At 39.9% G+C, this 15,343-nt stretch overlaps 1 protein-coding gene across 3 annotated transcripts in view; it reads left to right on the top strand.

Moving 5' to 3' along the window:
• Window positions 1-15,343, top strand: part of tbc1d22a (TBC1 domain family, member 22a) — a 164,953-nt gene that overhangs the window by 133,376 nt on the left and 16,234 nt on the right. For all 3 annotated transcript variants that reach the window (XM_086268938.1, XM_086268939.1, XM_086268937.1), the window contains one exon: window positions 3,199-3,294. In XM_086268938.1, coding sequence (XP_086125064.1) covers window positions 3,199-3,294 — 96 coding nt within the window. The remainder of the gene's footprint in view (window positions 1-3,198; window positions 3,295-15,343) is intronic.

Genomic DNA, 15,343 nt, shown 5'->3' with positions numbered 1-15,343 from the left:
AACAAATTATGAACAGTTTTAAATCGTATTTATAGCAAACAACTATTAAACATGCACATTTTTTGAATATTGAGCCATTTATACTGTGGCCTGCATTACTTCACAGGAACATCAGAATAATTCTGGCCTACAGATGCAGTGGCATTTAATAATTTCAACTTCTGTGCCTTAAACGCATTAAAGTGAAGAAGAACACGAGTCATATACCACCAATAACTATGCAGTCGGTGGAGGCAATAGATTTCACGTTAATGCTGGATTGCTCGTGGAAATGATAGATGACAAATTTTATATTAACTGTCAAGAAAAATCACTCTCTAAATTATGAAATAGTCTTCACAGTGGGATTACAGAGAAAGAGGGAGAAAAGTGAGTAGCAGACATTTGTTGAATGAGACTGAAGGAGGTGACAGGTTGTAAGAATGGAGTGGCGACAGAGAGGGAGTGACGGGGGGCAGAGCGAGAAATAGAGCGGAAGTCAGAGTTTCACGGCCCCGCTGGTGCCCTCAACCATGAACTCTCTCTCACACACACACAAACAAACTCATAGAAGAAAGGAAATTAAAACTTGGTGAGTCTTTGGAGAGTGATAAACATTGTGCTCCCATATGCCACTCATATACTCACTCGTCTCTTTGTGTGTGCGCGCTCGCATGTTTGCTTGCTTGCTTCAGTTGTTTGCTTCGGCTGCAATGCCCGACCAACAAGCCACTCACCTGCCAGTTTACAACTCCCATCACGCCATGCTTCGCTGTTCACAGACACCCCTCTTTTTGTCTCACCACTCCCTGCACTCTCCATTATTCACTTTTTCATTGTTTCTCACGCACACAAACAAACAAACAAACGCGCGTGCACACAGACGCTGTTAATTGCATAATTGTAAAAACTGGTTTAACTAAGTGGGAGGCAAAGCGAGAAGGAAACCGAGCGACAGGCTATGTACGCAGAGGCGTGGGGAGAATCTATCTGTCTGCAAAAACCTAACAATGTTGTGGGGGGGAAAAAGAAAAAAGACAGAAAGAGAGAGCGAGAAGACAATTTCTGTTTTTTCGAACATCAAATCTCTGTTCGTTTCTGTATATCCATTATTAATCTGTTTGTTCCTTCCTTCTTGGAGGGAAATTCAATTATCACAGAGGAAAGGCAGTTTCTGATAATTCCTGCAGAGTTATGGCTCACTGTTATCCACTGCATAAATGAGCATGGTGATTAAAGATCAGCTCGTACACTTGATTACAGTACTTGGCGAAATATGGAACATGGCACTGTCTGTGTTATTTAAATGCAATAAGTTAACTGACCAGTGGTTCTCCCTGATTGACTGTTTTGTGGGGCGGGTGATCGCCACTGCGCCGACCTCTGAACCACTCTCTGTACTGTGTATGAGAGAATAATGGACGGTTTGTCAGTAAATGCACTTCCTCTTCTGCCTTTGAAATGAAGTTAGGGTCTGAAACTCGTGTGCTGCTGAGTTATAGCCGCTGTTATACGGTCGAGGAAGCACTGCTGATGATACATTGCTGAGTTATTGGAACGTACAGCCTTTGGCATTTTACTAATCCACCTGTGCCAAAGAGACTGCAAAGTTTAATATCAAATTATAGGACGTGTGTGTTTCATGATTTTGAGCACCGCAGTGCTCCATTTGTTTTTTGTTTTTTTTTCTAATACCACGCACTATTAAAGTGGACACATCAAGGCGCACACTTGCAGAATATTCATTAATTTATGGGATTATTAGGAGTGTTTTTCTTGCTCTAGTCTTGCCTTCCCTGTGCGCTGACCACTCATGTTCCCACATTTCTGAGCCAGGAAAAGCCTGCTAGTGAACATAGAAATTCATGGGTGCAATTCCATACTTAAATTGCATTGGTTAATCAGGCTTGTCAATAAACTTGTCAGTTTGTTATCCTGTTTATGTAGTGGTCACTTGGTAGCAAAATGTCCTGTTTTGATCTCTATTTCAGTTCTGAGAAGTTGAATTGAAACAGGAAAACAGGAAGGGCTTTGCAAGACTCAGCTAGGAGATTTTATTTTCCTGAATTTCTGACAAGTTACAAAAAAAATAAAAAATGGAGAGAAAAATTTCACGTATTGCTGTCAATCTCAAGAACAGGGAAAAAAGCAATGCTACAAAATATGATTAAAAGTGTCTGTCCAGGGGAGATAAGGTTACAGAGCCCTGCCGCACTTGCATACAGACTGCCTCTCGCTCACTCAGTCACTCCTATACTGTTTACATCTCTCTCTTTTCTCTGCACTTTTGGTTGCCTTTTCTTGCCGTCAGACTGAAGCTGGGTCCTCTTACGCAGCTCCTGTCTTCCTGCCTTTGGTTGATTTTTGACTTCCAGATTCATGCAAATGTTTGGTTGTCACTCCAAGCTATTTATACAGGAGTTTTTATTTCTTCCCCAGCTGTTGTCACAAATAAGCCTTGCCCCAAGCTTTATTTGAGACTCAGTCTGGCTGTCTTTAATACCACCACATTTGTTTGGAACACCAAAAATTTTAGGTGTCCAGTTAAACCTTGATGTTCCCTAAAATAACACATGTTGTAACCTAACTTGTCAAAATGCCTCCAGAAAAGTCCTCATACCAGGATGTACTTTGAATATTGTGTTCCTTCTCTAAGGGACCGTATACTCCTAAGTCACTTGCATTCAAAAGGCCTTGGTAATTATCCCCTCTGTGATGGTGCTCTGGAGAAAAATGAATAGAACAGGGAACATCTTATCCTTTGTCTTACTCCCTTTTTAATTCCCTCTGCTCATTGCAGAGTTATAAAAAAAAGTAAGCCACCATACATAACGAGCAGCTGAAATAAAAAGCTGTGCAGAGGAAAAGGGGATTTGTATCTTTCTTTCTCGCCTTGCAAATGTAAATTTCTGGATTTTGACAGGAAAAGAATGTTTTATATTCTCCAATTTTTTTCTATTTTTTCCCCTCTGTCTCCTTTTTCGTATGCGTGGCTAAATACATCATGCAAAACTGCTTCCAAATCTTCCCTAAAATGAAATTGTGATGAAAGACTGGAGTGTTTGAGCTTCTCAGAGATGCTTTGCTCGCACTCTTGAGCTTCCGTTTGAACAATATAACATATCTGAGATGGAGGTGTTGTTTGTTTTCATGCTGCAAAATGTTAAACTTGTGCTAAATCAACATCATATGTTTTTTTTTTTTTATCTCGCTCACCAGGCTGAACCAGAGGGCTTCTCCCATTTTCACCTGTATGTGTGTGCGGCCTTCCTGGTGAGGTGGAGGAAAGAGATCCTGGAGGAGAGGGATTTTCAGGTAACGGACACAGACACAGAAGGCGATGGTGTTGATATTGACATTTGTTTACATAATATGAATATTTATAAATGCCATACTTTGGTTATAGGGGTTGGGGTGGATGTAAAATTGTGTTTCTATGAGAAAACTTGTTTTTAAATCATAGACCGTCCACAGTAGTGCATATACAGCACTGTGCAAATTTCTTTTGGTTGCCTTGGAACAATAGAAATGGATATTTATGAAAACATGCAAGCATATGTGGAAATATAACAATGTGAATTTCAGATACTGTTCATCGTGTGATTCGATCCATTTTAGCTGCTACTTCTTTTGTTTTCTGAGCCTTTGGTGGCTCAGAAGTTGCTTTTTGCAGATGATGTGGTTCTGTAGGCTTTATCAGATGGTGGGCTCGAGCTTGCCCTGGAGCAGTCCTCCAAGTTTGACACCATGGTCCACAACTGGAAAAGTTGGGAGTTCCCACTGCAAGTCATGGGCAAATTACTGCCCCAGATGTCTTGGGAGCTTGGAGAGGGCAGTGGGAGATTGACAGATGAATTGCGGCGATGGCTCCAGTGATGTAGACACTGGACCTGTTTGTCGTGGTGACAAGAGAATTGAGTATTAAAGCAAAGCTGTTCATTTACTGGTCAATAGTGAGCGAAAGGACGAAATTGCAGATACGAGAGGTGTGAAAGAGCTTTGTCTAAAGCAGTGGTTCTCGGGCTTTTTACATCTTCCCCCACAAAGCAGGAAGAAATATTTTCAGGCCCCACCTAAACAAAACAATGACAGAAAAGCCTAGCTGCAATTTTATTTAGATAATAAACTCATTCACAATAATGCCTTTGGTAATTTTTTTTTAAACAAACAACTTTCATTTCAAACAACTATTTGTAACTTTTGTAACTAGACTGCTTCATTAGTCTGCACCACTTCTTCAAAAAAGCATCAAGTTAAACAGAATGTGAATATTGCCAAACATGGAAAAATAAAGTTCAGTCTTAGTCTTACAAAAAAGAAACCCAGAAACATGTGAACAGAGATAATACATATATATATATCATTTAGTGAGAATGTAATACTGTTCACCCTTAGTGACTGCAGTGAGCCTGTTTTTGACTGCACAGCTGTGGTGGGGCGTGGTCTGCTGCGGGGAAGGCGGACGCACCTGAACGGCACCCCCAATCACTCAAAGTAGATTTGCTATTCCTCCACATCGAAAGGAGCTGGTTGAGGTGGTTTCAACATCTTCTGGGCACGTCCTGGGCAAGATGTTCTGGGAATGTCCTACTGGGAAGAGACCAGGACATACCAGAGAGATTATATCTCTCGGCTGGCTGGGAAACTCCTTGGTGTTCTCCTGGGTGAGCTCAAGGAGGTGGCTAAAGTGAGGGAGGTCTTGGTTTATATGCTTAGGCTGCTGCTACCACGGAGCGGTTAAAAATGGATGGATTGGACTTCTTCTTTAATCTTCCACTTGTCCACTTTCCTCAGATTTTTTTTATCCACACACTGCACACCATGTTGAGGTGCCTCAAGTGTTTTGGGAGTCACCTTGCCAGTGCAAAATAACTTTATCATTCCTGTTAGACTGTGTTAACAGAAACTGGAACAAATTATGGTTTTGTTAGACAGGCTGCTTGTTACAAAGCACCTAAAGACACATTTTAAAACAGGCTTTTTGCTAAATGTACTATTATATGTGTTTGAATGATTCATAGGTTAGTGTTAACCAAGTTCAATAAAACAAAAACAATAAAATCAAAATGGTCAGATACAAGGACTGGTCTGAAAATGAGTGGTGGAAAGTAGCCAGAACACCTGGAGAACTTCTGCTCAGGAGCACTTTTTTAAAAAGTAATAATAAATTCAGACTCCTTGGAAGCAAAATATTTAAAAAAGTGATGGGTGGCTCAAGACTTCTGCACAGATCGGTGAATTAACTAGGGTAATTGTTGTCGCTTGTGTCTATATGGGGGAATAAAAAAAAGATCTTAAAAAATAAAATTCCCAGCTGCTTAGTCCCAGCAGGGGATTAGTTTAGGCTTGGAATAATTCTGCAGCAACTGTGTGGTAATGATGGCAGAAAAATCGAAACCCTTTCGGCAGCAGAGAGAGCGATTTGCACTCTGAGCACCAAAATACTTCAGATTTTGGTCAGTAGACGGCAAAACTGCGGAACCTTAACTGTGCCGACTGAAGTGTTATTGAATAAACCTTTTGAAGTAACTAACAGGAGACTCTTCACACACAGCACGTCCCAGAGATAATTGTTGTTCCATAGTTTTCGAGGCAGAACTTGCTCAGTGTGTTGAATTTCCACTTGAGATTTTACAAGTTGTGATACTTGAGAGGTTCAAACCTGTGTGGGCTGTCCGAACACTACAGATGTACACAGGAAGTTACACACGGTGCTGGTTTTTCTGTCCAGTTGGTGATGCTGGTGGTGATTTACTCTATGCAGATGAATCTGTCGGTTGTGCGAAAGCAATATTAAAACAGTCTGCCAGACTGCGGAGTTGTTCATGGCCTACATCCCTCTCCATTACTTCCCTGGTCATTAACTGCGAGGTTCAAAAGTCGTTGTGAGTGCATTAGTAGATGACAGTAGACAGCTGCCAGAAGGTGACTTTGGTTGCCAGCTCACTGGGGGGACTTGCCTTCTTAACGGTAGCAACACATTCTAGCATCGTCACATATAAACCTCATCTCTGCTCGTTGGCAGCTCTCTCTGATTCTCTGTCTTGTTGTATTCTTCTAACTTATCCGTTTGGGTTTTTCTCAGTGCTCTGTTCTCTATTTTTCTTCTTTTTAACATTTCCCTCTACTTTCTCTGCTCTTTTCTTATCTTATCTCTGACCTTTCTCTCTTGTTTATTGTTGATGTCTTGTAGTCCTCTGAGTCCTCTCACTTCTGTGTTCACAAGTCAGAAATATAAAAAACATCATAAGGAGGAGGATGAGACTGAGAAGTAATCTTACGTGATACTTGAGATAACATTGACATGGAGGATATAAGATGCTCACAAGCTGCTTTGACTGTCCAGACAGCTGAGCAGATCTGCTTTGCTAAACACAAGTGTTAGGATTGGACAGATGGACACTTTGTAATGCTTGTGCCTGCATAAGTGTCGTCGCTAGGTGTGAGTTTCTCTTCTAACCACTATGTGAAGCTCAAAAATACACACTCTTTTAAGCTTGCACAGTGTTTACATTATAACTTTTTGTCTTAAATGTGCTTTAAGTGCATGTGTGTGTATTTGATTTGATTTTGTATTGTACACATGAATGCATGCACAGACACATATTTACACTTCCAACTTTAAAGTGTGACTTTCTGACTGGTTTTGCATGCGGCCGATGCAGTGGCAAACAAGGGCAAACAGTCTGTTCTCATGAAAAAGACAAAGAAATGTGAGGTTTTGAGGAACGAGAGAATCTTAATGGGAGAGTAAGAACAGATGCAATTTTAGAGCCACGGAGGAGAGAAGTTTTTGCACCGAGACCATAAATACGTTGTTGCACACTTTCCTCTTGTTGTTCCTGAGACAGTTTTATTTAGACCAGTCTTACGGATGATTAATTAAAGCCGAGCCTGCTTTGGTTTGCAGCTTGCAGGCACTTGAGGCTTGAGGCAATACATTTCAGAATGAAGCCAATAAACAAAAGGACTGCAGTATCTGGTTTCCAAAAACACTGAAAGCACAGCTGCCTCTTGGTTGGAAAATATGTAAACTGTGTTATCTATGTTAAAGAGGTATATTTTTACTCGTATTTCTGAATTATGGCTAATCTCATTGGATGACTGATGTAGCACAGCTCAGTACTGAGTGGATATCAGCTGATCAGCTAATAACATAGTTTTTATTTGCTAAAAGAAGTGACTCGTAGTACTTCAGAGGTCCTACACAGGTCCGTTTGACTTCAGAGCCCCTCAGTTGGTTATATAGAATGAAAAGAGTGACAAAAGTACATCTGAAATGAATACAAGCAGCAATCAAATGGCTTTACTTGTGTTCTTGATATTTGACGGTCATGACCTCAAACCATCTTTTCTGTGCCTCCTGTTTCATCACGTAATAAATGTGAAGAAGTCTTCAAAAGTCGCACGAGTTGGTTACAGTTCTGAAAAATGTGTGCTTTAGGTGGAGGCCAGTTGATTAACCCTTTAAGACCTACCATAGAACCAAGTCCGCCAGAGCTTATATTATATTTTTACATGCTGTGGAGCCATTTTTGGGAGCATTTCAAGTTGATGTACATCAATACAACCATTATAGCCCAGATTTTAATAATATGTATTCATTAAGTGCATAGTAATTACATAAATTGCAAAAAAGTGCAATAAACTACAAAAAAATTTAAAATCGTTTTTGATTTTTTAACATATATTTGTAGTTAGAGAAATTTAAGAGGCTTATCCCTCAAAACTGTAAATACAAAAAAGTTGCACAAAATAGTTTCCCACCACAGGAAATTTATTTTGAGTGTCTTCATAGTTTTATTTTTAAAATACACCAATTTTTATACACTGCAGGAAAAACGAAAATAAATATTATACTGCAAATTTGCAAAAAAGCAGCATATGCATCAAAATAAACTATTTCCAGCAGTGCAATATGAGTCCTAAGCATCCCAGAAACAACACAGAAAGTCATAAAGTCAAAGATAACTTTTAAAAAGAGCAGTATAGGCCCTGAGGCCCTGATCGCAAAAAAGACTACATTTCCGCGAAAATGACGTCACTTCCGGTTTCGGCCAGGTAATGGCGGAAATGCAAAAGTTCGCGCTGACGTCTATTCCAACGTAGGAAGTGTTTTGAACTGCTGATCGGACCGGCAAAGCGTGTTTCTGGAATATTATGTTTTTGTTCCTGCAAGCGCTTTTTATGCAGTTTTTGCAAAGCTTTATGTGGAAGGAAACCGTGACCTAGGACAAGCTGATGGCACAATATGTAAGTACAACTCCTCCGGTTTCATATGCAAAAAAAATTTTTGCGCTAGCTTACGTGGTTGCAGTGCTACCGGGATTTAAAAATAGTTACGCATAACAGAGCGTTCCCGCTCCGATCGGCTCTAAAGGGTTAAAGATGGTTCATCCACTCAGTGAGACACTGGAGGCTATCAGAGTCTGAAGATGAGACACTGACTGACTCGTCTGTCCTTTAGTATTCTTCATATCGAGCTTAAATAAACTGGTACTTCTTGTTGGAGTCCAATTCAGATAGAACTTAAGGTGGTTCTAGTTTTTTTTTTTTAATGGGTTTCTGCAGTTTGAGACTATGCACACACAAAGTCCTTGCTAACCTTTTGTGTCATTAGGGGATTGTTGGGATTGTTGGCATGTTAGCATGACATCCTGTAAGTTATTTAATGGGGGGATCTCCACAGATCTGGCTTGTTTGTCCAGCACATCCCACATTGATTGAACTATATTTTAGATTATATTTTCCTCCTTTTCCTTGATATATTTTGATTTTATAGCTACAGTAGGTACTCAGTCACCCACAGATACACACGAGAAACAACACACATACTCATAAATAGCTACAGCCAAATGTCATCCTGACATTTTCCCCCACCCAGTGCACAACAAATGAGCTCTCATCATCTATTTGTTTATGTCTTCACGGGAAGTTGTTGTCGGTACGTAATGGAACACAGATGTCCTCTGTGTGTTTGTCTGTGTGTATCAGTTTGTTTATGTTACGGACTGGATGCATATTTATTTATATATATATATATTTATATATCACGAATATATTGAAATTGTGGATTTGAGTTAAAATTACAGAAAGTTTTACATGAAAATATACAAACCTTTACTTTTGTTTACGGCCTTTGACAGGCATATTGCCTTAAGGGGGGGGGGGATGGTTTGTTTTCTCTCATTTGCTAATTCAATTTACCAAGTTTTTTGATACAGATTAGTGTCTGTGTGGAAAGATAAGTAAAGATTTCTTCTTCTCTCAGCTTTAGTGGTTTAATTCCAAGAGATTTCTGCCTCTGATCCGCTGAGCCTTAGAGTTTAAACGTGGACCTGCCAGGTTCTTAAGGGCCTGTTGAACAGACCTTATCTCCACATGCTTTATCCAGCAACCCTCACATCCCTCTCCTCTCAAGCCTGCTTTTCCTTCTCTTCCAATCTTTCTCACAATCTCGGTTAGTCTTTTCTTTCTCTTACTAATTCCTAACTTCTCTGTTTTTTTTTTTTGCCACTTTTTATTTCTTTGAGTCTCAGCTTCGTATTTCTCTTTTTCCTGGTCTCTTTATTTCATTCTGGCTTTCGTTCTTTCGCCATTTATCTCTCTGGCATTTATTCTTTTTCTCGCTATCGTCTTTTTCTCTCGCTTCATTGAACTTTATCTTTTACAACATAAATAGTAGAAGGATTCTAGTAGGGCTGCGCGATTAATCAAATTTTGTTTTCAGTTTCATTTTTGTCTTCCAGCAATTATGAAAACCAGATATTGGAGACAAAATTGTTCTGTATTCATTTTCACAAAGACGTTTTCCTTTTTATCTTGTGATTCAAATGTGGCGCAGCCCCTTTTGCAGTGTTACACTTTTGCTGCTGCCTAAAAGCCCAAATTATTGTTCAGCTTGAGCAAAAATGGGGCAAAGAGGTTTTCATTTGTAAAATTTGTAAAATGTATCTCAAGGAATTAAATTCTTAAAAAGTTTTTTAAATAAAGCCTGTCGTCTTCAGAGTTTCTTTCCATGTCTGCGAGGAGTCAGTCGGTGCTGGCTTAATACCCTTCTTCCAATTGACACCTCTGGCTCATGGCACCACAGCAATTCCAGTTAGAGATTCATTAAACCAATGAAAACAATAAGTCCACATCTTTACATATCTCTGTCACCACGCTGTTCAAACTTTTGAGAACTTGTAATAAGCCCATCTCAGTGCAACAACATGTTTATTTCATGCTTGTCCCAGTGGGGATGTTGTTTGCCTCAGATCAGCATCTCTGGCATTACTCAACTCTCTTTTCCATTCCTATTTAACATTCTTTAAGGGAGACGTCTCCTCCTTATATTGTCTGCTACAACATGCATGCAAACACGTAACACACGCTTGCAGCGGTATAATAAAGGTTTCCAACCAGTTTCAATCAATCTGCTCATTATTACACTGAATTGCTTCTCCAATTTCCCCAGGCCTGGAGGGAAAGTTCACTTGTAGCAGCTAGTTAGAACAGTACAACATTAACAGCTTGTTCAGCTCACAGTTCTAAATTGTTTTGATTGATTTGAGCTTTGTTCAGGTGGAAAACGATATGCTCTTGAAAATCTATGGATAACGTTTTTGTCCTAGATCGAATACTCGAAAAGCCTCAACTTTGTTCTTCTGTTTATTCTGGTGATATACTGAGTTCTCTAATTCTGCCCAGTCACTGCAGTGTAGTCACTAGCTGTGGAAAAAAACGTGAGCTAATTGACTTTAATGTTAAATGTAGAATGTGAGGAGCAGCGGCGTATGACAAACTGCTGGCGAGTTACATTCTCAGGGTCCTCAGAGGGACCGCGAATGACTGATTCACTTTAATAGTTTTAATTAAAAAACGCATGCACAAAGTAATTTAAAAGGATAATTCATGCATTGTTATCAAACATAGTAGGGAGAGTAGCTGTGAATCTCCTCTCTTGGTTGTGGGATTGGATTGGTTAAGCTGCAAAATGAAAAGCAGGAGTATGGCACTCCCTAAGCAATCTGCCTTTCACCGTTCCACCTCAGCTAGCACACTACCGCAAACTGCCGGCCTGGGCTGCATGGATAAGTTGGTGCACGCACATTTCCACGGATTCTTTTTCCCTCTGTCACTCAGAGTCACACGCCCATAGACATGACAACATAAACAAGCACAAAAGCTGTTCTCTCTCACACAATACTATTTCATTCACACATTTGTGAGTCTACTAGCATGCGACCACTTTGAAGCACACACCCACATACTGTACGCACAGTAATGGGCAAGCAGGGGGATATAATGCAGGTATGTGTTTGCACTGCTGTTTATAGGAAAGGCCAGCACAGTCAGCACATTCCCATTAGTCTGTAATGCCTGCAGACGCTAACATTGCCACTGCAGAACTCCTAAGTGACAATAAAAAGCCTCTCCTCTTTTGTTTCTAAGACTTGACTGTGGCCTGCAAGTTTGACTAGTATTCACAAGTCCCTTAAGATTCACATGTAAGAACCATGTAACCGTGCTTTGTTTGTGATATTTTGAAAATGAGCAATGACCACTAGCCATAAATTCAGTTTGATGCTGCTTCTTGTTTGGACTTTAATACCAACTCATATTCACTAATGATGTACTCCTGTTTTTTGTTTCTACTGCATAATGTACACTTGCAGTCAAATGTTTACATGTTCTGGTGATGAACATGAATCTTATGGTCTCGCCTCCAATTAGTTTTTCAGTTAAAATGGTTGCTTTCTGGGGCAAAACTGACTTTTAACTGTTAAATATATTTTTGATGGATTTGAGGTCGAAACTTTGTTAACCTTCCTTGTGTCCAGGTTTACACTGATGATTGGAGATTATGCTAAAGGATTTTGAGATTGTCTGCCAACTTTATTGTTACAAACAATGTTACGCCTTCTCTGGTAGAAAACAAGTACTAGAGAAAGATGACATGCTTAAAAGTTTAATACAGCGTTCTTGGACTTGATTTGCCACATACCTCTGGAAATTGTGTTTAAACATCTGAAGCTTTACCTTTTATTTTTCCAGTCCACCCCCCACCCCCAACTTTTTTCACGTGGTCAGGATTAACCAAGCTTTATCTCCTCTGTAAAATTAAGCCAACACTTGATCACCACAATATAACACAAAGTATGTTCAACTTTAGGGATATCTGTCTCTCCAGTTACGAACCTTAAACCACTGTGAATCCAGTTCACCTGCTTTGATGCAAATAAAAGTGACAGCAGGTACACTGGAAAGGCAACCCCCAAAAAAGGAATGGGTTTGTGGATAACGGCCACACACTATCACTCGCTCCCTTCTACTTCCTCGCTCCTGCCTGGTTTTCCTCTAGTTTGGTCTTTAGTTTGTGTCCTTTTCACTACTGGTAGGATGAGACAGTCCCTGCAGCCCATTCAGGTAGCACAGGTAATCCAGCTACTACAGAATGGCACATCCATATATGGCATTACAAAAAAGGTTTGCAGTGGCACGCAGAGAAGCTACAGGCTATACTCAGTCATGATTACCAACAGAAAGTTTACTGCCCTTGGCCTTGACAAGTTAAAGACATTTTGTAACTTTCAGCTCTGCTGAATTAATCATCTCACAGGGTGTATGTACATTTCTCACCTTGTGCATATAGTATTGACCCCGAGTTGATTTCAGAGCAGCCCAAATAAATTAAAACTAAACTCTTGAGTTTCTTTTTTCTTAAAGCTGTATGTTGTGCAATGCTTTCACCTAAAATAACAGTTCAAAGACTTTATTGTAAGCTCAATATGGGAGTGACATTCATATTTATGATCAGCGCATGCAAAGTGTCAATCTCCAGCTCTATGTGTTTTCAACAACTTCTGTTAATCATGCATCAGGGCATCATTATATACAGTGTATGCAACTAAACTGACCATGGCCATCTAAAATTGTTACCTTGAGATTTATATTAGTAAGGACTGCTGAATAGTCTCTATCCTGAGGATGCTCGATCCTTGTGATTGTTAACATGAGGCCAAGCGTTTGTGTGAGTACAAAGCTTTTAGTTCTGTGTAAACGATTACAGTTTTTTCAACAAGGCACCGAGGAGATCGGTCGTGACGGAAGTGAGAGGTGGAAGAGCCAAAGAGGGAGAAAAAGATATTTTCTCACTTTAATTAATGGTGTGTGAAAAAACTGTGGACCTTTGTAAATGTCAGCTGCTGTCCTCAGATCAGTTACGTGTGGAGAACGCCTTGGGTTAGCCAGCCTTGACAATCACGGAAAGAAGGGGTACTCCAAAGGAACCAGAGTGTTCTGGAAATGTCAGCGCTATTTCAATCACTGTCACAGGGCGCAAGGAGCAAAACCTTGTATAAGATCCTTTTAGTTTTTTTCCTGGACTATGAGCAGAAAACAAAAATCCCAATATAACATAAATACATTGCAAAAACGGGCAAGTGCACCACTCTTGTGTTGTAATATAGAATATATGTAAATAGACTGTTGTCAGGACAAAAAGCTTACCCTGCCACTGGTCTTTATAAAAGAGAAGAGAAACAAGCCTTTTCCCTATTTAGAGTGCTTATCTGCACCACCCATTTCTAAATAATAATGCAATTATTTTACTCTGTGACACAATTCACAGAGGTCTCCTTTGCAAGAAGAAAACTCCAAAAATCCATTCAGTCTAATTATCAGAACAAAGTGTGTCCCTGTCGAGACGCCAGGACAAATTGGAACTCTGATGATTTAATCAGGACATCTGGTCACTCTAGATGTTTTATTCTGTCAACACAAACGCTGCAGTATGTTGTGAACAGTGTGATCCAACGAGTCCTCTACTAGAAAGAAAAGAATAGTTTTATGGATGTTATTTTAAGGTGCCATGTGGTAAAAAGTTCTTTTTCTTGCCCATTTCTCAAGCTTAAAGTTTGTTGTCCTGATTAACTTTTCTTTTTTTTTTGTCTTTGCTTGCATATGTGTACATGAGTTGCTGTCAAGATCAACACCTTGCAATTTCGCGTACAGAAGCCGGTCCCACCTCTGATCATTAATTCCATACTTTTCACCCATTTATCACAACAAAGACCTTCTCATTTTCTCTTCCTGAACTTTCTTCCCAAACTTGGTTTGCGTCAGCAAACGCTCACAGGGGTTTGTAGCTGCTCTGATTGATGACACTGTAGTCAATAGTGTCGAAAGTGAGACAAGGCCACCTCCAGTAAACAGCTTTTAATAATCACCTTGCTGATTGAGTGCTGCGTCCAATTTGGCATATGAATCTATTCGTGCCAAAACAAGAGGAGAGGAATAAAGGACCGGAAAACTCAGAGCTTATATGGTGGAAGTAATTGTGTAACCCTCCACCCCATCCTCCCGTTTACTCCGTGACATCCTTTTCTTATGGCTTTTCTTACGCCTACACGCTTTCCATCATTGACAGCCAAAGTTTGCTTTCAGGCTAACTCGTGCCGGCTTGTACTGTGAATTAATTTGCTGTACGATTTTGATGACCAAAGCTGCTTGGAAAGTCAGTCATCAATCACGGCATGGTATTGAGTAGACTTGAAGTAAGGAAGTGTATATTTGCGCGAAAAACGTGTTCACAAATGCATTTGTGTATTAGCTTTCTAATTTAGGTGTGGTGTTGTTCTGTTGATTGGTCCAAGTTAGCCTTTGCCAGGAAATCATTTATCAAGTGAAAATAGTCATGAATTGGGTGATTAGTTTGCTCTTTGAGTACCATTACCAAAATTATCATCTGATGAGGTTTATTCCCAAATAAGCACAATAGTAATGGGAAGTTTACAGCTTTTTCCCTTTTTTGCCCTGAGATAATAAAAAACAGGAGTTGCTCTGTCAGCCTGTAAGCTAACTGCATGTCCCCTTCTCAACTCAGTTAAGACACAAAAATGCCAAATAAACAGCTATATCGACCTGCTCGTGAGGAATAAACAGAGTGCAACAGCAGCAGGAGAGGGAGAAATAGATTTTTAAGACTAAGAGAAGAAAAGAGTTTTTGAGGAACGCTGTGGGTCATGAACTGAGACATAAATATTGAATTTTAAATTCAAATACCCTTCTATGCAGTCAAAGCGATCACCAACGCACTTCTGCTCCGGGGTTTTTCTCATGGATCTCGAACTCGTGATTAGGAGGGCATTAACCTTTCTGAACTTGCTGATGGTTTGAGATAAACTGTTTAGTCTCCAGTTTTGCTTTTGTTTGATTTATTGTAGTAGAGTTCACGGGGCATCCACGTGTTACATATTGGGCTCATATATGCGATAGAAATGTATTTCAGTTGTTGGTTTCATGCATTTCTTGTTTGAAAGTGTGACAGCGAAACAGTTTTGCTAGAATTTAGTTGATAATTGTTGATATGGAGCAGGGC

This window comes from Aulonocara sp. 'chitande type north' Nkhata Bay, linkage group LG17, assembly GCF_057382095.1.
Source record: "Aulonocara sp. 'chitande type north' Nkhata Bay isolate Kocher_YH1m ecotype deep benthic linkage group LG17, A_spYH_male_GT1.1, whole genome shotgun sequence".
Lineage (NCBI taxonomy): Eukaryota > Metazoa > Chordata > Actinopteri > Cichliformes > Cichlidae > Aulonocara > Aulonocara sp. 'chitande type north' Nkhata Bay.
Note: the sequence above shows the minus strand (reverse complement) of the source record. Positions and strands in the feature narration are given on the sequence as shown.